The 24,145-nt window shown below is 41.5% G+C and overlaps 1 protein-coding gene across 1 annotated transcript; it reads left to right on the top strand.

Annotated features, from left to right (window-relative positions):
* Window positions 1-5,427: 5,427 nt before the first annotated feature.
* saraf (store-operated calcium entry-associated regulatory factor) lies at window positions 5,428-20,896 on the top strand. Its single transcript, XM_048528088.2, has 6 exons — window positions 5,428-5,584; window positions 6,579-6,757; window positions 10,557-10,962; window positions 14,743-14,833; window positions 18,651-18,766; window positions 19,337-20,896. The coding sequence occupies exons 1-6, from the start codon at window positions 5,482-5,484 to the stop codon at window positions 19,360-19,362; spliced, it is 921 nt and encodes a 306-aa protein (XP_048384045.1). The 5' UTR covers window positions 5,428-5,481; the 3' UTR covers window positions 19,363-20,896.
* Window positions 20,897-24,145: the final 3,249 nt, after the last annotated feature.

Here is a 24,145-nt window from a genome sequence, read left to right on the forward strand (position 1 = left end):
GCTCATGAAAGAGAGACAATGGAAAGTGATTTGAATCACCATGCCTCAGGCAAAGAATGAAGTTGATAAGGCAGAACCTTCATGATGGTGCACACTACTCCTGAGCATTGGTGGTGGAGAGAGTGAATTTTTATGGATACGGTCCCAATCAAGTGATTTGCCTTGTATGATGTCAAGCTTCTAGTGTTGCTGAAGCTGCAAATATCTGGGCAAGTGGGAAGTATTCCATCATACTCCTTCCTTGATGAGCTTTGGGACTAAGGAAATGGGTTAGCTATGCAGTATTACTAGACTTTGATCTGTCATTGTAGCCACAATGTTTATTTTGCTGGTCTGGGCCAATGTTAAACTCTAGGATGGTAATACCTCTGAATACCAAATAAAGTTGGTTGGATTCTCTCTAGTTAGAGAAAGTAATTGCCTTGTGCTTGTAAGGTGTGAATGTTACTTACCACTTACAAGCCTGAACCTCGATGTGGCCCAGGTCTTGTTGCATTTGGTCATATGCTATTCTAGTATCTAAGAAGATAAGTGTGATGATGTACATTGTGCAATCTTCAGTGTAAACAGTCAATTTTGATATAAAGGCAGGACAGTTGATGATGGAGCTGAGGATGATTGAACCTAGGATACTATCTTGAGCGATTAAGGGCTGTTGTGGCACAGTGGTAATGTCTTGCCTTTAAACCAGAAGGAGTGGGTTCAAGTTCCACCTGGTCCAGAAGTGTGCAATAACATCTGTGATCAGGTTAATTATAAAATATATACCTTTAGAATATCCCTGCATTAGTGGCTTGGGGCTACAATGATTGACCTCAAACATCCACAGATTCTTCCTTTGTGCTGTGGTTAAGTCCAACCAGTGAAAGTCTTTTCAACCTGATTCGGATTGACTCCAGTTTTGCTCGGGCTGCCATACACCGTCCTTGGTCAAATGCTGGCTTGATGTCAGGGGCAGTAACTCTGGATATTAGCAGTTTTGTCCATGTTTGGACCAGGAGTTAAATGATAGTAGCAAAATACAAAAGCATCACGAACCATTTCAATTCTTTCTCCCGTTCCTCAGATGACATGTCCATTCTGGGCCTCCTGCAGTGCCACAACAATGCCACCCGAAGGTTGCAGGAACAGCAACTCACATTCCGCTTGGGAACCCTGCAGCCCAATGGTATCAGTGTGGACTTCAAAATCTCCCATCCCCGTACTGCATCCCAAAACCAGCCCAGCACATCCCCGCCTCCGTAGCATCGATACGCAGGATATTGCCGAACAATTATTGCCTGATAGCACAATCTTGCAATCATATTAATGTTAATTGTTTTAATACAATTGTCTGATAGGGATATTCAATTTTAGTGTTGTATTTGTGATTCGACTTCATGTAGCTTATTAAATTTGGCATAACCTTTTGCATATAAGAGCCTTATTTAAATTGCTCAGGAGACTGGGCTGGTTTTGGAATGCAGTACGGGGATGGGAGATTTTGAAGCTTGTGAGGTCCACATTGATACCATTGGGCTGCAGGGTTCCCAAGCGGAATGTGAGTTGCTGTTCCTGCAACCTTCTGGTGGCATTGTTGTGGCATTGCAGGAGGCCCAGAATGGACATGTCATCTGAGGAATGGGAGGAGGAGTTGAAATGGTTCGTGACTAGGAGATGCACATGTTTAGTGCGAACCGAGCGTAGGTGTTCTCTGCTTGGTTTCCCCGATGTAGATGAGGCCACAACGAGAACAGCGGAAGCAATATACCACATTAGCAGATGTGCAGATGACCATTTGCTTGATGTGGAAACTCTTATAGGGGCCTGGGATGGGGGGGGAACTGGGGACGTGTAGGGGCAGATGTAGCACTTCCTGCGGTTGCAGTGAAAAAGTGCTGGGTGTGGTGGGGCTGGAAGGGAGTGTGGAGTGGACGGGGAGTCACGGAAAGAGTGGTCCCTCTGGAAAGCAGATAAGGATGGGGAGGGAAAAATGTCTCTGGTGTTGGGCTGGATTGCAGACGGCGAAAGTGTTGGAGGATGATGCGTTGGATCCGGAGGTTGGTGGGGTAGTACGTGAGGACGAGGAGATTCTGTTTTAGTTGTTATTGCAGGGAGGGGGTGTGAGGGATGAGTTGTGAGAAATGCGGGAGACATGGTCGAGGGCATTCGCGACGACTGAGGGGGGCAAGTTGTGGTCCTTGAAGAACAAGGCATCTGAGATGTACGGGAGTGGAATGCCTCATCCTGGGAGCAGACGCAGTGGAGGCGAAGGAATTGGGAATAGGGGATGGCATTTTTGCAGGAAGGTGGGTGGGAGGAGGCATATTCTAGGTAGCAGTGGGAGTTGGTGGGCTTGAATTGGATATCGGTTCCTAAGTGGCTGCCAGAGATGGAAACAGAGAGGTCCAGGAAGGAGAGAGGACTAGGAATAGGCAATAAAAGACCTCTTCTACCAATGGCAACAAATAATTTAATATCTGTAAGTTATCTCTCCTGACCTTTGAGTTCCAACAGTGCACAAATTCTTCTCTCCCTGAACTTTGCATCTGAGTTCTCCTATATTTTCACTTTCCCTTCCTACATAAGGTCACACCTTCGTCTGCCTGGGTCTCAATCTGAATTTCTCTCTTTACACCCCTCTACCTTGATGAGGAACATAGAACATTGAACAGTCCAGCACAGTACAGGCCCTTCGGCCCACGATGTTGTGTCAAACATTTACCATAATCCTAAAGTCTATCTAACCTCTATCTCTACCTTATACTAACATGCATATGCCGATCTAGGAGCTGCTTAAATGCCCTAATGAGGCCGACTCCACTACCCTCTCTGGCAATGCATTCCATGCCCTAACCACTCGCTCCAATAGCTTTTGGATCTTCTAAATATTTAAATCAATCAGTCAATGAATAAAGTTTGGCAATATGGATAAATAAACATAATCTAAATGATGCAATACCTAGGTCTGATGTAATGTTTTTGAACCCTTAAGCAAATCATACAAAAACCAGAAACAAAAACAAAGTTGCTGGAAAAGCTCAGCAGGTCTGGCAGCACCTGTGAAGGAGAAAACAGAGTTAACGTTTCAGGTCCGGTGACCCTTCCTCAGAACTGGTGGTGGCTGGGAAGAGGTCAGTTTATATGCCGAAAATAGGGAAGTGGGTGGGGTAGGGAGTAAACGTTAGGATAGAGCCCAAAGAAAGAGAAAGACAGTTGGACAGACAAAGGAGTTACTAATGATCAGGCTGGGAGGGTGAATAGTTGTTAATGGGGACTGTTAGTGACTAACAACTGGGGGTGTGTAATGGCAGGCTGTGTGGTAACAAGACCTGGTGTGTGGGGTGGAGGGCAAGGACATGGGAGAGTTTAGGCCCTAAAATTATTGAACTCAATAATTTGAGTCTGGAGGGCTGTAGGGTCCCCAAGCGGAAGTTGAGGTGTTGCTCCTCCAGCTTGCACTGGGCTTCACTGGAACACTAGAAAGCCGGAGACAGAGATGTTGGCCAGGGAGCAAAGTTGTGCATTGAAGTGGCAGGCAATGGGTAGTTCAGGGACTTATGGCAAGCAGAATGTAGATGTTCTGCAAAGCGGTCACCAAGTCTATGCTTCGCTTCCCCAGTGTAGAGGACCATGTTGTGAGCAGCGAATGCAGTAGACTAGATTCTGGGAAGTGCAGGACCTGGAAGGTATGTTTGGGCCCTTGAATATTGGGTAGGGAGGAGCTAAATGGGCAGGTGTTGCACCTTCGCTGGTTACATGGGAAGGTGCTGTAGGGCTGTGGGGAGGTGTTGGGGTTGAAGGAAATATGGACCAGGGTGTCCCAGAGGGAATGGTCCCTGCGGAAGGCGGACAAGGGAGGTGAGGGTTGGAGGTGGCGGAAATGGAATCTGATGATCTCCTGCACGTGGATGCTGGTGGGACGGTCAGTAAGGATAAGGGGAACCCTATCGCTGTTGCAGTTGGGAAGAGAAGGGGTGAGAGTGGAAGTGCGGGAGATGGGTCGGATCCAGTTGAGGGCCCTGTTGACAACAGAGCTAGAGAAACCTCAGTTCAGGAAGAAAGTGGACATTTTCCCTTGTCAAAGTTAGCCTCATCTGAACATATGTGATGGAGATGATGGAACTGAGAGAGTGGGATGGAGTCTTTGCAGGAAGTGGGATATGAGGATGTATAGTCCAGGTGGCTGTGGGAGTCGGTGGGTTTCCTGATTTACAGCATCGGCAGTTCTTTTGTTTTATACAAAAACCAGAATTTTGCATTTTTTAAATCTCCTGCATGAATCTATTCCAAGAGAGATTACTTAACAGAATATACTTCACCATTATCTAAAGAAAGAAGAACGTTCAGCAAACAGTGTCCCGATCAGTATAAGGTCTCTATGGTTGTGCCTACTTAGCTGTCTGCTCAATCCCCTAAACCACAAGTTATCAGACTCCCTATCAATGTACAATGTAAATGCCTTCCTGCTGTAACTTGGCTGCCTCTGTCTCTCTCTTAGCTTAGATGCTGCAATCTGTTGGCAGCCAGCAATAAAAAGGGTTAGGGGGTTGGGTAGATGGAGTGGGTGTGGGTTGGAGGTGTTAGGGAGTTGGGTTGGGGGGGGCATCTGGGTAGGTGGGATGAGGGTTGGTTGGGTTTGGAGCTATGGATGGATGGGAATAGGGGTGGGGGTGGGTTGGGATGTGGCTAGGTGGGAATGGGGGTGAGGTTGGGTTTGGTGTGTGGGTGGGTGGGTTTGGTGTGTGGGTGGGTGGGAGTGAGGATGGGGTTGGGCTTCGGGCTACGGATGGGAATGGGGTGGGGTTGGTTTTGGGGTATGGGGAGGTGGGAATGAGGGTGGGGTTGGGTTTGGGGTGTGGGTAGGTGAGTGTGAGGGTGAGGTTGGGCTGTGGGGAGGTGGGAGTGAGGGTGGGGTTGGGTTTGGGCTGTGGGTAGGTGGGAGTGAGGGTGGGGTTGGGTTTGGGCTGTGGGGAGGTGGGAGTGAGGGTGGGGTTGGGTTTTGGGGTGTGGGTAGGTGAGAGTGAGGGTGAGGTTGGGCTTTGGGGTGTGGGGAGGTGGGAGTGAGGGTGGGGTTGGGTTTGGGCTGTGGGGAGGTGGGAGTGAGGGTGGGGTTGGGTTTGGGCTGTGGGGAGGTGGGAGTGAGGGTGGGGTTGGGTTTGGGCTGTGGGGAGGTGGGAGTGAGGGTGGGGTTGGGTTTGGGCTGTGGGGAGGTGGGAGTGAGGGTGGGGTTGGGTTTGGGCTGTGGGGAGGTGGGAGTGAGGGTGGGGTTGGGTTTGGGGCTATGGGTGAATGGGAATGGAGGTGGGGTTGGGGTGGTGTCAGTGGGTGGGTCTAAGATTGGGGTCAAACTCCGGGCAGAGAAATGGGCGCGGCCTATCCCTGATGACGTCGACAGGGTGCCGCGCGGTAATGACGTAGTTACGCGTCATTGCATTGTGCTGTTGACCGCAGGATTGCGCATGCGTTCCCCTGGGCTGGGGTTTTCGTTAGAGGAGGAGGATGTCACTATTTCATAAGTACCGCCTTGGCGTAGGCCTCGGCTTTTGCTGGTACCTGTGCTTGCTGCCGTCTTTGCTGCATGTGAACGGAGCACAGGATTCAGGTAGGATCCGGAGACAGGTATTCTCATTGCTTCGCCGATGCAGTCCCGTAGCTGTATATAGAGGTCTTCACTCCCAATATGGCAGGGTACATGACCTGTCATCACCAGTCATGGGTCTGCAACCGCCACTTAATATCCTTAAATAGTGGAAATCAATAAAGTGTGACATTGTTCTCGGCCAATATTTGCCGCGAGAGAGTCATGGATCTCCACTGCCCTTTATAAAAAGATCCCCGAGTTCTGCCAATTAAGAATGTCGACCTCAGTGAGATGGGAATGTGACTCGATGATCATAACAGCAAAGTAAATGCACTCTGGGGATCTGAAATAAAATTTCTGTTTTAATAAAATGGTGTATGGGATAAGCCATGGCCAGCATATCAGAGAGAGCTTTCTTGCTTATCAAAATGATGCTGTGGGTCCTCCTGACGTGAGGGAGCAGGTAGCATTTCAGTTAAAATCTGACCTGATAGTAGTCCTGCAATCCATAAACCACCTGATGCAGAAGCAAGAGTGTTACCAATTGAAGCAATGCAATTAATTGCCAAGTGATTAGTAATTGATTTCTGTTGCATTAGTGCTCATGCTGTCTGGAGTAGTTTTCCCCAAAGGGCTCACTAAATGGCTTTTTACCCCAAAGCTGTCACAAAATGGCTTTAAATTTGCCAGCATACATGCTGAGTTGCTCTTACTCAGTCATCAAGGGCTTGCTGAGGCTGAGACACTCCATTCTTCCCCATTAACAACTAATGTTATAATCAACTAGATATATGTGTATTGTCCTATGTTCACATGTGTCTAATATATATGACTTATTTTGGTCATTATTTTCACTATATTTGCACTATTCCTTTCCACTTAACTTGCCTGCTGAAACCTCTGCCAATCATCCCTCAAGTCTGAAATTAAATGAAGATGGTTCGATAAGATGAATCAATAACTTTTCCGTGAACTAGCTGGTAAGACTTTGTGTAATGTCTCTTTTTGTTTACAGAGAGAATTCTCCTCCGGGAAGTCCAAGCTTTGACATTGTACAGTGAGAAGTATACTACTGGCCGCAGAACACATCCTGTTCCTCAGCTGCGGTGTGTTGGTGGCTCAGCTGGCTGTAATGTCTTCCTTCCGAAAGTGGTGCAGTGTTATAACAAAGGGTGGGATGGTTATGACGTTCAGGTATGTAGTTGAATATTCTGAGGTCTGATTTCGAAATATACCTGGGTGATATTGAATTAGTTTACACTGAAGGCTGCTGTCTGGAAGCAGCAGCCACTGTTGGTGGAGTTTAACATTGGAGATGATTCCTATGCAAATTCTCAATCTTGGAACATACAATTTTATGGATGTAAGTTTGCTCGCTGACGTTTCGTCACCATTATAGCTAACATTATCAGTGAGCCTCTGGTGAAGTGCTGGTGTTATGTCCCGCTTTCTATTTGTGTTTAGGTTTCCTTGGGTTGGTGATGTCATTTCCTGTTCTTTTTCTCAGGGTGGTCGATGGGCTCCCAATCTGAGAAAAAGAACAGGAAATGGCATCGCCAACACAGGAAATGGCATCGCCAACACAGGAAATGGCATCACCAACCCAAGGAAACCTAAACACACAAATAGAAAGCGGGACATAACACCAGCGCTTCACTGGAGGCTCACTGATGTTACCTGGAATGGTGATGAAACGTATGAAAATGAACCTTCCAGCTCAGCGAGCAAACTTACATCCAGACCCTCAACCTGAGCTACAAATCTTCTCAAAACTCGCATACAATTTTGTGGAATAAGAAGAGTGCTTTAAGGGGTGGAGTACAGGGGGAAAGTGATTATTTCCATAAGTACAAGGTAAATATTGCAAAGTTAGAAATGTGGAGGAGAAAACAAAAAGCTTTTCTCAAGTACAGAACATCCATTGGTTATTTGCACCACAGAGAATTGTGTGTGATAATACCTAGAATAATAGACTGAATTTGCAGTAGAAATGATAATGTTTCCTTCAGCACTGCTAACCGCAAGAGTTTCAGAGGAGTAATAAGAATATAAGAACTAGAAACAATGATAGGCGACTCTGCATCTCAAGCCTGCTCAATCGTTTGATGTGATCATTACTGGTTTCATCTTGACCTCAACTCCACTTTCCTGCCCACTCCCTGTAACCCATTATAAGAACATAATTCTTCTCGTGAGCAGGCAATTGAGTGCTAAGTTCTGACTGACAGACAGGACTACATTAATGATGGCAACATAGATAATTTCACCGCAGTTACTGCTATTAATGTTACCTGACAGATCCTAACCAAATTCTGTATTGTCAATAACAATTCTTTGGTCTGATTCGTTAAAAATCGCACAATTATTTGTTTTTGTGCTCTGTAGAGGGCACACACCTCTTTATTAGTTAACTAACTGGAACCTCCATGACAAAGCCAATAAGAAATATCTGGGTGAGTGCACATTAGAGTCGTAGAATGATATCTACACACAAGGTGACCATTTGGACCGTTGTGTTCATGGCAACTCAGCAAGGGTAACTCAAATACTCTAATTCCCCTGCTATTTTTCCATAGCCCTGCAAGTGTATTCCCTTCAGTAGATTATCTGTTTCTCTTGTGGAAGACTGAATTGCTGTTTCCACCATACTTCCATACACCTTGTACACATATTTGCTGCTCATGGAAAAATGTGACTCTGTTATGATGTAGTTTCATATATTTTGCTTTTGTTCCAGTTAGACCTTTACACTTGATTTGTTACATTAGTTGTGTTTCCTCATTTTTAGTTCTTTGTTTTCCTTATGGTTTGCCTAAAATAGCACGTAGTGGAGAAAACAGAAACCTAGATAAGGAACTGGTCAGGACAATCAAAATTGACAACAGAATATATTTGTAAAAGCAAAGTATTGGTAATAAATGAGCTGTTAGGGAAAAGGGAGAAGCAGTGACCTTGTGATATTATCACTAGGCTATTAATCTAGAGACCAGGTTCTGGGGCCAGGATTCAAATCCTGTTCTGGTAGATGGTGAAATTTGAATTCGATTAAAAACCTAGAATTAAAGTTTAACAATGACCATGAAACCATTGTTGATTGTCAGCAATATCCATCTGGCTCACTAATGTCCTCTTAGGGAAGCAAATTTATCCTTGTCTGGCCTACATGTGATTCCAGACCCACAGCAATGTGATTGACTCAGAACTGTCCCCTAGGCAAATGGGGACAAGCAATAAATGCAAGCCTAGCTAGCAATGGCTACATCCTGTGAATTCATTTTAACTCATAGAACCTTTCAAAGTAAGCCAAAGAAGCGCTCAAGGAACAGCACATCTACCGAGTGAATTATTTGCTCGTGTTCACAAAGGAAACTTCTCTTCCTCTTGTTGAAATACAATTTTTATGTTAAAGTGGTCAGATCTCAGTAGAAAAATAGCTGTGAGGACAATGAAGTGTGCCAGACCCTCTGTCCATACAGACTGCATCCTAGAATATTTAGTGATGTAATAAAAGAAATTAGACATGCGTGAGACACTGTCCTGGTTTTAATATGGTGAGGGGGAAAAAAAAACAAAGGAAATGTTGCCACTATTTGGTAAAGGGCAAGGGGAAGCTTGTTGTTACTATTGAGAAGCAGCCTAACTCCCTGGAGAGAAGGCATTGGAGGGCTTCCTGATGACAGACTATTATAGGGTTATGAAAAATACTGAGCTACAGATTTAGGATTGTACTTAAAGAATCCTTTGGGAATTTTTAAGTAGAGATTCTAAATTGACATCTGTTTTTTACTTAAACACCAGAACATCATTAGCTAAAATCCTTCACAGAAACAGTGCTTCTAAAGAACATCAAAAATAGTCTAAAGTGTTATGAAGAGGTTGTTTGAATGGAAGGATTGGAACTGAAAAGTTGTTTCAGGAATTACTAAAGGTCTAATTCCTGCTTAGGATATCCTTAATCAAATTTAAAATGAGTAGAAAACTTGCAGATAATATTGAAGCTAATGGGACTACAACCAACAGGGAACAGGTTGATCATTTAATAGAATTGGAAAGATTGAGGAGCTGAGTGGCAAATGTCATTTAATATGATAATGGATTAAGACCAGATAATAAAACATTGGCAATATAAAGTAAATATTATTTTTATTTACAAGATAACATAATAGATGGTATTGGGGAGACTGGAAAATAGATCTTTGCTGTTACCGTTTCTGGTGACGTCAATGACAAAAGCAGACAGGTGCTATTTACTTCATTCTATTAATTATGCATGAGTGATTCTGAGTTTACACAGAGCTCTGATCCAACCTCAAGTGCTGTGTGTTGCTTTGGTTAATGTGTGAAAGAAGAGTCCTTGGCATTGGAGTTGGTGCAACAAAAGATAACTGATGCCCGAGTTATGCAGGGAGGCTTATGCTGGAGAAGAACAGGCTCAGTAGTAAAATATTCAGGATCTGACCAGGTATAGGACAACATAAATGGCAATATGCTTAACACAGTCTCAAATTCAGCATCACAAGGGCATTATCTCAGAAGAAGGATTTCAATTTAATTCCTTCGTGCAGCCTTGAATGTGTGAAGTGAGTTGTCGAGTGAAGAAATGGGATTGATAGAAAATTTGACAGTTAATTGTATCCCTGGAAAGAGAACTTTTTTAACCATTGAGTTATTATTTGGAATGCACAACCTGAAGGGATGATGAAGCAGAATTATTGGTGACTTGCAAAAAGAAATCATACACAGTTTTTTTTATATAAAAACAGCTACAAGATTATTGGGAAAGAGTATGTGAGTTGGTTCTTAGATGTCTGATCTCATTGGTGGAGGAGACTAAGGCCAATGAAGCTATATGGAGCTGAATGTCTGCCTTTTGTGCTGTTCAATGTAACGACTGCTGTCTTTTTTCAGATTGAACAGTAAAATTATTAATTGATCCAAACAACTTTCTAACTTCGTCTATTCTTAAACCCCCATCCATTATACACAATCATAGTGGGAATGCAAGACAGACATGGACAAAGCATACCAATTTGGAGCAATTACCGTCAGTTGTGAGGGATATAACTATCCAGAAGATCCTTACATTTTGAAGGGATCCTGCGGACTGGAATATGTGATAGAACTTACTGAAGAAGGCCTTCGGAGAAAGAAATCTCATTCTGGATTTGCATATAAATCAAATAGCAATGAAAATCTCTCAGACTACGATGATTCATCCTCTTTTCTTGTGGTAATCGGACTGTTTTGCCTTGCTTATCTGGTCTACATGATGTGTTTGAGAAGCCAACCTAACAGTAATGAGTCGTCGCAAAACAATGCTCAAGATTATGATGAATATTGCAACGATGCGGGTCCCTCCGGACAGCCACTGCCGCCTGGCTTTAAACCAGCCTTTGGAGGTAAATCTGTCAGGATTATTTTAAAAAAAAAATTGTACAGACATAGAAAGTAATAATCATTAAAATAATACATTTCTTCACACAGGAAGCAATTTGGTCAATTGTGTACATGCCCTACCTCATACAAACATCTGAAATATAAGCAAAAGTAGACCATTAAGACCATTCATTAAGATTGTGGCTGCTCTGTTTGTTTTGAATTCGACCTTTCCAGCTATCTCAATAACAATCAACTCCATTGAACGCTTTTAATGCTGAGTCAGATTTTTTTTGTTAGACAATGAACCTGCTTTCAGCATCTCATGAAGTGGAATGTTCCAAAGCTGCACAACTGTTAGAAAAATAATCTCCTCATCACTGTGCAGAAATTACAAAACCTAACATACAAGTTTAGCAACTAAGGAGGAAAGCAAAAAGAAATTTTAGCTTTTGTCAAAGGGAAATGAATATAAAAATAGGGAAGAATGGCTACAACTATACAAGGCACTAATTAGACTGCACCTGGAATACTGTTTCGGTCCTTTTATCTAAGGAAAGTTATACTAGCATTGAAGGTAATCCAGAGAAAGTACATGACGACTTCCCTGACCCCTGCCTTTTTTTTTTGTACTGATTAACTCTGACCAAGGATGTGCCAGTGAGATGGAGGTGCTGGTGGAGGGTTGCTTTTTGGACTGGAGACCTGTGACCAGCAGCGTGCTGCAAGGATTGGTGTTGGGTCCAATGCTATTTGTCACTTTTATAAATGATTTGGATGTGAATATAGGAAGGACAGTTAAGTTTGTAGATGACGCCAAAATTGGAGGTATAGTGGATAGTGAAGAAAATCTTCTGAATACAATGATCCCTTGATCAGATGGGCTGATGGGGCCTGGAGTGGCGGTTAGAGTTTAACTTAGATTAATGTTAGGTGTCACATTTTGACAAGACAAACCAGGACAGGACTTATACAGTTAATGGTAGGGTCCTGGGGAGTATTGCCTTGCAGAGATCTTGAGGTGCAGCTTCATAGTTCCTTGAAGGTGGAATCGCAGGTAGACAAGACAGTGAAGGTGTTTGACTGTGTTGCCTGTATTGGTCAGTGCATTGAGTATAGGAGTTGGAATGTCACGTTGCAGCTGTATGGGACACTGGTTAGATCACTATTGGAGTACTGCATTTAATTCTGGCCCCCCTGCTATAGGAATGATGTTGTGAAACTTGAAAGGGTTCACAAAAGATCTACAAGGACGTTGCCGGCTTTGGGCTCTTGGGAGAGACTGAATAGGCTTGGACTATTTTCCTTGGAGCATTGTAGGCTGAGAGGTGACTTTTATAAAGGCTTAGAAAACCATAAGGGGCATGAATAGCCAAGGTGTTTTCCCCAGGGTAGGGTAATCTAAAACTAGAGGGCATAGGTGAGAGGGGAAAGATACAAAAGGGACCTAAGTGGCAACTTTTTAATTCAGAAGTTGGTGCATGTATGGAATCAGCTGCTAGGGGAAATGGTGGAGACTGGTACAATTGCAACATTGAAAGGCTTCTGGATGGATACATGAATAGGAAGGGTTTATATGTATATGGGTCATGTACTGGCAAATGGGATAGGAGTAATTTGGGATATTTAGTCAGCGTGGAAGAGTCACATCAAAGCGTCTACTTTTTGCTGTGCAACTGTCTATCCGTATGGTTGCAATTTTGCCATAAATAAAAATAGATTTACTGTATTTATATCATTAAAATCTCTCAACGTTCACCATTTTTGAGTCTAGGAGCTTGAAAGCTCAATATTCCAAATCTCCTTACATATACCAGAAGCTTTTAGTCTATTCTCTTGAATTTGGCAGTTCAATCATGAATGAGTTAAATTTAACCTGTATATTTGTCTTTTCTGTTTTTTAGATTTGAGAACTTTTGTAGAATCTGTGACCAGTGTTTTACATGTTGACATTTATGTTGTCTACATCCTTTTCGGTCTGCAATTATTCTGTAGTAACATCACTGAACCTTACCTAATATAAATTGGATATAATCAGCCTCCTTAGACTTGCTATAATGCAGCTGTATGCCATGGGACTAAACTGAGACTTCTAGCCCAGAGGTTAGATCTGCTAGCTAGGGATCATGTGGACCCAGTACACACAAGAACCTGAAAGAAATATTGAAGCGTCAGTATAACAAAGTGTGGGGCTGGATGAACACAGCAGGCCAAGCAGCATCTTACGAGCACAAAAACTGACATTTCAGGCCTGGACCCTTCATCAGAAAAGGGGAATGGGGAGAGGATTCTGAAATAAATAGGGAGAGAGGGGGAGGCGGACTGAAGATGGATAGAGGAGAAGATAGGTGGAGAGGAGAGTATGGGTGGGGAGGTAGAGAGGGGAGGTCAGTCCAGGGAGGACGGGCAGGTCAAGGGGGCGGGATAAGGTTAGTAGGTAGGAAATGGAGGTGCAGCTTGAGGTGGGAGGAGGGGATAGGTGACAGGAAGAACAGGTTAGGCAGGCGTGGACAAGCTGGGCTGGTTTTGGAATGCAGTGCAGGGGAGGGGAGATTTTGAAGCTGGGGAAATCCACATTGATACCATTGGGCTGCAGGTTTCCCAAGTGGAATATGAGTTGCTGCTCCTGCAACCTTCGGGTGGCTTCGTTATGGCACTGCAGGAGGCCCAGGATGGACATGTCGTCTAAGGAATGGGAGGGGGAGTTGAAATGGTTCGCAACTGAGAGGTGCAGTTGTTGAGTTCATCCAGCCCCACACTTTGTTATCTTGGATTCTCCAGCATCTGCAGTTCCCATTATCTTTGAAGTGTCAGTAGTTTCTTCTTCAAACTGTGATGCCCAATCATATCTTTCAGTGTTCCCCTCTAATGTCTTTTTTTTCCATGATAGTGAGCAGAATTGTATTCCAAATGAAGCTGAATTTGTGCCATTTGCAGTTACGGTTTTTGTCCAAGGTTTCAGCTCTGTTCCACTGACTACTTAAAAAAAAATTGTCCTGCACACTTTGCTAGTGGCATCAGTAACTCAAAAATATCAGTTTTCCCTTCCCTATTTCTCTTCCCTGTGTCATTTGCTTACCTTTGCACAGGAGAGACAATCTAACACACCCTTCTGAGTTAGTGTTGATTCTGCCTGTTCTGATACAGAAGCAGTCTAATCAGCTTTTCAAATGATCATGTCTGTAATTTTCCTCGTCTGAACATGTACTTCACAATTGAGGTAAGGATCTATGGCTGCAATTGCATTGCTCACATGCATGTTCTGTTTGCACCCTTCCAATTCATTGAGGCTAGCTGATTCCAATGGAGTTTAAAAGATGTCAGTGAGTGGAGATAATATGCACCTGGAACTTTGCTTCTCTTCAGCTACTATATTTCTAATGTCCTTTCTCTACCTCATTTAGTATCATTGAAATCAGAAAACCTGCTATGTCCCTCTCATGCTTCTCTGTATATTTCATGTTTTTTTAACATTTTGTTGATTTGATTATGCAGTTTTATCCTCTCTTTCTGGAACAATATCTTTGCAATGAAAAAGAAAACCTAATCAAATGTTTCTAGCCTGTGCTATCAGTGTTGTTTATCCCTTTATTTTTGTTTTCCCTGTTTTAATAGATTAATGCAGCTGTTGTCTAACCTGTCTTTATTAGAGTTTAAAAGAAAACTTTCTTGATTTCAAGATGCCACATTCTTCTGCTTCATTTCTGTGATTGCTCCTTAGCATTGATTGGGGAAATCCAGCTTTGTTTTACCATTATTGGTTCTCTTGCCTTGTGTAATCTGCAAATGTTTTTTGTTTCCAGGTCACACATCTAGTGGTAGAAGCTCAGGACCAGGCTTTTGGACAGGAATAGGAGCAGGCGGTTTGCTTGGATACTTGCTTGCCAGCCGAAGGTATTTCATTTACAGTCTAAAAGAATAATAGATGTGAACGCACTTCTTAGAGTTCTTATTTCTAATCTGATTATCCTTGATAAAGTCACAAGTATAAATTTAGTGTTTTTTAATAAGGAGCCCCTTTGAATTTGACAACTTTTAAGACTTTAAGTGTACATTTGGAGGTGAAGATCTTGAAGTTATGTTATACCATTGATCACTGTTCTACAGGTTGCACCCTAGACTATCCAAGCCAACAATCAATGAAATTAACTGGACTGAGGAGAACTTTTCTCATTTCTGTTCCTCTGTAAGAAACCCATAAAAAGTGAACCCTTGGTCAGATGAAGTGAAATTGGAATTTTTATGATGAGTCACAAGTGCTACTGTTTTAAAAAGTGAAATGTTGCAAAGTTACAACTGACTAATATATTTCTAAACAAGCTTTAAATAATTGATATTTCAGCCTGCATGTCCATATATGCAAAATTTTATTTCACATTCTATTTTTAAAAAATGATTTGATTACTAGCTCTCACTGAAAATTCTTTAATGCGATTGGCTACACAGACACTTAATGACAATACTAAAATGTTTCGCTAGAAATTTCAATTAAACTACCCTTCAGTTGGTTAGACATTGAGTGTTGAAACCTTGAGCTTAGAAATCACTGGGTGTCTCAGCGAGAGTTCTTTGTGGCAACTGCTCTTGCTTTGTTGTTGTGCAGTATGTGGCTACGGTTTCTGAGCATTTATAGATTTAACATTCTGTGTTTAATAAGAGGAGGAGAGCTCAGGGTTAACTTGCTTCTGTGGTGCTATTTTTTTTTGGGCATTACTATGTTTAAAGAATGAAAATATCACTGATGGCAAGTACACTGGAAGCAATTTTTGTGAATAGGTTTGCACATGTGTACTTAAGAATTGCTGCCAACATGCAGAGCAGATGGACCATGATTTCAGTCAGTGTGTGTATTGCTGGTTTGATGCCAGTGCTACCCTACTAAAACTTGACTCTCCAGCCTATATCCTCTCAGCTTCATTCATCTGACCACAATGTTAGAAACATAAAGAATGCCCAACAACACTGTTCAAAATACTGGATTATTCTTCTTTCGGTAACTGCAATTCTATACGTATTAGGTGTTTATCCGTACTTCCCCAAAAATATGTTGTCTGGACTAAACTGTCTCGCTGTTGTTGAAGCACCTTTTTGGTGACAAAGGCTAACATACAAACCTGATGCTTCCTGATATGTAGCCGAGTTGGGTTTTCCTTCATATTAAATACGACTGGGACAGTGAACAGATGATCATGCAAAATAGAACAAACTGCCACAAAAAGGAAGATTAGATTTTGTGTGCACTTTGGCTTGCTCTTGTCCAGGCTATCTTTTTTTTTAGTATAACCTTGACTTGATAAGCAGATCCTGCCTTTAAATTACTTAGTGTCAGTATCTGAACTGATTGTTGACTGTGAAGTTAAGAAACAGCATCCTTTCATCTTCACTGAGCTGTTTCTTCACTTGGCGTGACAGAGTTCTTGAATTTCTATAACGTAAAAGGGCAATAATTGGGTTATCTTGACAGAAGATGAGAAACTAAGGAGCCCATGCTTACACCAGCTACAACTTATAAATTAGAGATTGAGGCATGAGAGGAGTGTGTAGATCTGTGGATGTCCCCTTGATCCTCACTGCTGGCTATAGCCTGAGCTACATCTCTTCCCAAAATGGTAGCATTGCTTTCTCCTCATGAGTCAGAACAATCGGGTATGCCTTCTCGCTTCCATTCACTCCTGCCTCTTGTTATGAGTTACAAAAGACTCAAGTGTTATGTGCATGTCATGCTGTATTTTTGGTGATGTACCTATTGACGAATAGCTGGTAATGATTGTGCAGGTTGTAACATTTGAATGTGCGAGTGAGACAGACTGTAAATATGTCAGTACAGTTTTTGGTGATGGGCATTGTTGGTAGGTGAGTGATACACATAGAAAATTGAGTATTGGTTGAGCCTGGTGATTCATTTGGCTGGTCATTCGTTAGCATGATCTGAAGTGCAATGTTTAAAAAAAAACTGTACAGCCCTTCTCTGACTATGTTAAATGTATACTTCACGCAATGTGTCTGTCATACACAAGAACTTGGTTTTCAGGCCTCATCAACATGCCTCATCTTAGCTGAACAAACCATCAATGCCAACCCATCTGCCTCTATTGATAGCCCTTGGATATGTTTGGGAAAGGGTGTTGGAATGTGCTGTGGATTGTGATGGGGATATGTACAGCAGACTGTGTGACACCAGTGAATTTGGAGGAGCAATACTGCGCCTGTTGGTTCTACAGGGTGTTTGTACTTTTAAAAGATTTATGTACTTTTCTTCATAACTGGAGGTACCTATCACAGGGGCTGTGAAGAAATCGTGGATAGAGCCCAACCATTGATTGGTCAGCAATGAGTATAGAAAAGTAGTAGCATTACTTAAGTCCTCACGTAATTAGACACGAAGATAGTTATAGTACAAAGGATTGACATTATAGTCCAGTAAAGAACTTCGGATGGATATTTCATTGCAGCAGCTCAGCGTGTGATCTGACTGCCCATGCCAGGTCCCATTCTAACGACAATCCCGCTCCTCTCCAAGCCTCCACTCCACTCTGCCAGACACTTAGCAGCACCGAGGTAAGTAGTGCTGCTCCTGGCCTCGCTTTCTTTTCCCCAGAGCTCCAGGACTTGTTTCCCCTCTCACAGTTCTGGGACTGCTAAAATGAGAGATAAAGAAAAAGAACAGGTGGAGCAAAGGAGCTCTAGATGGAGGGTACCTCACTGTTGCCATTTCGCAGAGAACTTCTGATTGACCCCTCATTTATGTATTTAAGAGTCTGTTTTTGAGGCATTGCTATAAACCAGACCAAGCCCCTCGAAATATATTAAGATAGCCTACACGGTAACTTTTTCTTATTTTTAAAGGTAAGTGTAAGGTGTTGCATTCCAGATGAGAGTTGATTGGGCAAACTTCTCGATTTCAAGCAAAATGCAATTTATTTTTACATAACAGTTAAAATACAGACAGGATAAAAAGAATTGGCTTAACTGTAACAATTGTAATGCTTAACAAAATAATATAGATGTATTAACTCCAGTTAATACATCTATAGTGCTCCAGTATAATAATATCCCATATACACACCATTGGCAAAGGCAGATTCAGTAAAATAGATTGTTTCATACGCAGTTGCAACAGCAGACAGAGTCCCCAAGCTTTTAGCTATAACCGAGAGGAATCTGAGCTTCCACGTCCAACTTCAACACCTCAACAGCTACTGAAAGCTGAAGCTACAATCCCCAGTTCTGTGGGCGCTCGACCTCACCCTTTCAGGCTGTTTCAATTGTTTTTTAAAAAAAACCCCAAAGTCCCTCAAGCTGTTTACTTTATTGACTCTGAGCATGCCGCTGGGCACCTTTGACTCAACCTTTCTTCACAAACCCACAACAATACACACTTCTTAAGTCATAGTATCGTCACAGCATCTAGTCTCTTTGCCAAAAAAAGTGCCTGCACAAATTTAGCATTGGATCAATGCCTACGTGGTCTAGGCAGTGTTCGTTGCTTGCTTAGTTTATTCCTGAAAACTTGGCTCAAGCAGTTTTTTTTTAAACCCCTGTAAATGTTATGTACTACTGAGGAACGTTTGTCTTTAATTGATGTATAATAGGTGAAATGGAAAGTGACATACCTGCTTTTCTGACACAATGCAAAAGGTTAACTGACTTTAATCAAAAAAGGTTATTTTAAAGGCTAAATAATAATGTTCTCTCAATCGCCTCGCTTCAGATCACAGCCAAGTCCTTCACCTTATCCACAATACCCGAATTATTCTGTGCACCAGCCACAGACAAGTGAGCAGACTGGTTGGAATCCTGAAGGCCGAGAAACCAGGACAACTTCAGGTAAATGACTTTCTTTCAGTAGTGTTGAGACAAAGTAAAAATGTTTGTCACCATAGCTTTGATGCTTTTCATTTTCATTACTGTGCCAAAAACATCCTAGGTTTCAGCACTCAGTTGTTCATTAGCAATATAGAAACACTGGGAAGAATATGTTTCAAAATGGTAATTACATTGGAGAAATAATGAAGTCTTAAAAGCGTCACAGAAAATGATGGCAAAACTCAGCAAGTGAGGCAGTATTCTTGGAGACAAACAGTTAATGTTTCGAGTTTTTAAAGAATTGAAGTTCTGAAATCAGAACAAACTCAAAACATTAACAGTCTGTGACTCCACAGATACTACCAGACATGTTGAGTTTCTCCATCATTTTGTTTGTCTCCGATTTCCAGCATATGTACTAGTTTGCATTTATTTAAATCTTAAATGGAGTTGCCTGACCCCTATATTAACAAATTGCTTCTGGTCTAAGTGCCTCGTATGCAAAAAAAATTCTTGGACACTGTAGAATGTATTTGCAAAACGGTTAGAATTAAACAATCAAATTAGCTTCTCTCTTTTTTGCTTTAACAGGATTTGGTGGAACCAAAAGAAGATGAGAAAATGAAAAGTACGAGAACTGTGTGAGGATTTGATTGTACAATGTTCAAAAATTGCTGGTTCAGTTTCTGTACAACCCACACTTGTGGCATTTTATGTGAGCAAGAGAGATTCTTGTAATGTTGAGTAATTTTAGAATTTTCATTTATTTGACTTTTTATGTAACATCCGACTATATTTGGAACTTGTAATAACAATGAGGGTATTACATAAAGTGAGAAAAATTCATGTATCAATGTATGAACATTTGATCCAAGCTCTGGACTTCTGATTAATGGCAGGCAATACCTTATTATAATTTTGAAGCAAAGGAATATTTGACAATGTAAGGTCATATAGGATCACTATGCTAACTCACTTGCAAGTCTTCTAGTAGTTGAGCGGGAGTAAAACAGGTCAAAAATCATATTTGCTAAAACCAAGTGGTGCTTTTGTTAAATTTTTTTTAATCACTGTCATGGCCAGCACACTCATGAGAGGAATGTCGAACTAAAAACATCTTGCCCCTCTCCAACTTTATAGGGGCAAATTAAACTAAGAACATCGGGAGAAGCTGACAGTTTTTTTAAAAAAATTGGCTTAGTTTTCATACAAGGACCTATTTGGTATATAATTTCATTCCCCCAAGGTGATGTTGTGCTGACTCATAGAATTTCCTATTGATTTACCATTGGTTCACTCTCATCACTACCCTTTTCTCCTACTTCTGATCCAACTATCTCCCTCTCTTTCAAGTAGTAATATATTTCGTCATTCTTGTATTTTCTTCTGAGAAACACCACATTTTTATCTGCCCTACACAAGAATGAGAGGTGTATTTGAGTTCCATAAAGACTCAAAGCTAAATGTTCCAAAAGACAGGAATATCTTTTGAGGTTAGTTTAATGGTTTCAATCTTATAATGTGAAAGAAGTAACTGAATAATTACACAATTGACCTCAAAGGCTCCACTTAATGCAAGAGTACACCTGCATCTTCGATGGGGATATAGGAAAAGAATAATGGGATATAGGAATTGCTAAATGAAAAAGATCAAAATGTATGTATCTTCTAATATTTTGGCATCTACATGCTGTAACATTATTAGGGTTTCTAACTAGTGAATCATTATCAGTTAATACACATCTGGAAATGTGCTGAGGAAAGAAACCAGCAGGTAGAGAGATTTGGAACCAGATCTCGTGTTGCCTTTGACATTGACAGAGACTACTGTTTTCATTAGTTCTTTACAGACTCCCAGTGACTTGGGTCTTGCCACGTGGTGCGAGTTGTTTTAAACTGCCATATGTGCATCTACGCAATAATGTAAAAGTACCTTGCATTGAAATGAATTGGCCATGCCAACAAAAAAGGAATATTTCTTATTCCGTTTCATGCCCCAAAGTAAAGGTCCCATGTGGTAGGTCGTTTTTATTTTGATCTTGTGAGCAATACACAGTGTAAAATTGTGCAAGAAATAGCAATGTTGCTTTGCTCGTAACCAAAAGCCTTCAATGTTTTTCCCAATAAAATTCTGTCCTTCTCCTCTCTGAAGACATAGCTTGTAATAATTTGTGCTTTACTGTTTCTATGGTGCCTTGTGTATATTTTTGAAAGATGTTGAAGAATTACACTAGTTGGCAACACATTATTACTGCCTGTCACATGCCAGTTAGGAATAAATGGCCAAAACAGCCCTCCATGTGTGTTAGCCACAGAAATCTTGCACAAAAATTTCCTGTGCTTATTTTGCCTACCCTGGAATATAGAAATGGATGAAAAGCAAGCACAAATGTGGTGCACTCAATGTGAATAGTGATCAGATGGTTGTTTTCCTCTGCCCTTATGGCTTACTTTTTCCTTTCCTATTTTTATCCAGACTTATAGACATTTCCATTGGGAAGAAATTCCAGCAGATTGGTCCCTCTGAATTTTTTAGGAACTGGTGTACTTCATGAAACGTTAGCTGCACTGTGTTTTGAAGAAGGGTCACTGGGCTTGAAACATTAACTCTGTCTTCTCACCACAGATGCTGCCAGACCTGCTGACTTTCTCCATTGGTTTCTGTTGTTGTTTATTTCAGCCTCACTATGATATGTCAGTATGGAAAGTGTATGCTTCAGTAATCTTCCAAAATAAAGAAGATTATTAAACTCCAGAAATCTGAACTGGACAACTAGATGACTTGTGCTGCACGACATCTAAATGTTTTCTGTAGATTTTACCTGGAGCTAATCTTTTGCAAAGGGCCAAGATTCTGAGTGAATCTCAGAAATGACAAAGGATGGAACTGTTTAAAACAAAAGGAGAGTCAGAATACAGCATGGCGTATAAGCATTCCTTTTCCCGTCTCATTTGATCAACTGGAATTTTTAAGTTCCAATTAGCAAGAGCATCCAATCCCAAGTTGACAGGACCTCTTCAAGTATTCAAATCTGGCAGCGATAACATAACTAAGGCCTTAAAATAGGGAACTTCAATGCCTCCCTAACAGCTCCACTTAGGGTTCATTTGGGACCAGTGAAGTGAGTTTAAAAAAAAACGTTTTTCCTTATGATCCACGAAGAACTGCAGTTTGGAGAACACAAATTCAATGTGTTCCCAAGCTTATGGGTTTTAGGTATAGTATCTACTTGAAAAATAAGGAATTTTGAACAGAGAAAGAAAAACTGCTTCACACAGAATCATAAAGCAGTAGAATTCCAGTATTAGAAGTTTTTTAATCTTGCATTGCTACTATTAAATGCTGAGGGTAGTTAAGAGTCAAATACATTGCTGTGTGTCTGTATTCACTCTTAGACCAGACTGAGTACAAATGGAAGATTTCCATCTGTAAAGGACATTTTGTAAAACAGTTTTGTTTTAAATGGCAATGAACAGTGGTTACTCGATCACCATTAAGCTAGCTTTTAAGTCCTGGTTTTATTGGATTCAAACTTCATCTACCATGGTGGGATTCCAACCCGTATTTCCCAGACTACTAGCTTGACGTTCTGAGTTACTAGTCTGGCCACGTTTCCAGTATGCTGCTGAAGCAATCATTCTATCAACATCCCGAATTAAATGAGCCAGGTCAGTAAAGGAAAAGAAGTTGAATAGATGTGAGAGCCCAATGGTCAAACATGATCAGAACTGTTTGGTCACATAGAAGGTAAATAGACTGCTACCACCTTGTTATAATGTTTGTATATGAATGCATTATGTTTCCTTTTTTAAAATTTGGGTAAGTGCTAAAAAGAAAAGGCATATATTGACCAACATCATAAAGCATTTTGTCTAAATTAATTTAAAATGCTTCAAACGATTAAACATTGTAAGGGGTTTGTGGAATGAAAGTTGTGTTCAAAATGTTGGAGAGTTAGTAACTGTTTGTTCTCAAGGCAAATAATGTTTTTTCTTCGGTAGCTTGTCCTGAAAAGGCGGCACTTTTGTGCTGATGGATGTGCAAGCCATGTTATACAGGAAATTCCAGAATATTAATGTAACAGCAATAAAGCAATAGTTGCATGTGCTTGCAAGTAACTTGAAAATAATCATTACTCACTGCTGGTTGGTAGAATTGTGCTGGAGGGAGGTGTCAAAATAATTTTGACATTCACCAGAACAAAATAATGAGCCTGACGACAATGCCATATAATTATATTGATGCAACATTGAAATGATGGAGTGGAAGGGTAGATTAGTAAATTCACAGATGATACGAAGGTGGGGTGAGTTGTGAATTGTGCAGAGGGCTGTTTTAGTTTACAAAGGGACATCGATAGGACGCAGAGCTGGGCTGAGAAGTGGCAGATGGAGTTTAACCCTGAAAAGTGAGGTGATTCATTTTGGATGGACAAACTTGAAAGCAGAATGCAGGGTTAACGGAGAGGTTCTTGGTTGTGTGGAAGAGCAAAGGCATCTTGGAGTTCAATTCTACAGTTTCCTGAAAGCTGCTACCGAGGTGGATAGAGTTGTTAAGAAGGCGTATGGTGTGTTAGCTCTCATTAATAGAGGGATTGAGGTCAAGAGCCGTGAAGTTATGCTCCAGCTATACAGAAACTGGAGTATTGTGTCCTGTTCTGGTCACCTCATTACAGAAAAAATGCAGAAGCATTGGAAAAGGTGCAGAGGAGATTTACCAGGATGTTGCCTGGATTGGAGGAAAGGTCTTATGAGGAAAGGTTGAGAGAGCTCGGGCTATTCTCTTTACAACGACGAAGGATGAGAGCTGACTTCATAAAGGTGTACAACGTGACCAGGGGTATAGATAGAGTGGACAGCCAGAGACTTTTTCCTGGGGTGGAGGTAGCTATTACAAGGGAGCATAGTTTTAAAGTGACTGGAGGTAGATATACGGGAGACATCAGAGATAGGTTCTTTACTCAGAGAGCGGTAGGGGTATGGAATACCTTGCCTGAGAGTGTAGTGGAGTCAGCCTCATTAGGGGCATTTAAGCAGCTATTAGATAGGCGTGTGGATGATAACATAAGCTAGGGGTAGAGGTTAGATAGACCTTACATTTAGGGTAAAAGTTCAATGCAACATCGTGGGCCAAAGGGCCTGTACTGTGTTGTGCTGTTCTATGTCAACAATAAATTGCCACGGAGCATCTAGCCTCTCTCTTGCCCGAGTATCATGTTGTTGGCGTGGCTGGTGGCTGGTGTGAATCTTTGTGATAGTGTTATTTAAGATCAAGGGAGCAAAAGAGAGATGGGTTTTCTTTTGCCTTTGCTCCCTGTCTCAAATTGAAAAGATCAACAATGTTAGCTTGCATTTGACAGGTGGCATGTATCCTTTCTCAAATGAGTTGATCTAACATGG

The sequence above is a fragment of the Stegostoma tigrinum genome, chromosome 3 (assembly GCF_030684315.1).
Source record: "Stegostoma tigrinum isolate sSteTig4 chromosome 3, sSteTig4.hap1, whole genome shotgun sequence".
Classification (NCBI taxonomy): domain Eukaryota; kingdom Metazoa; phylum Chordata; class Chondrichthyes; order Orectolobiformes; family Stegostomatidae; genus Stegostoma; species Stegostoma tigrinum.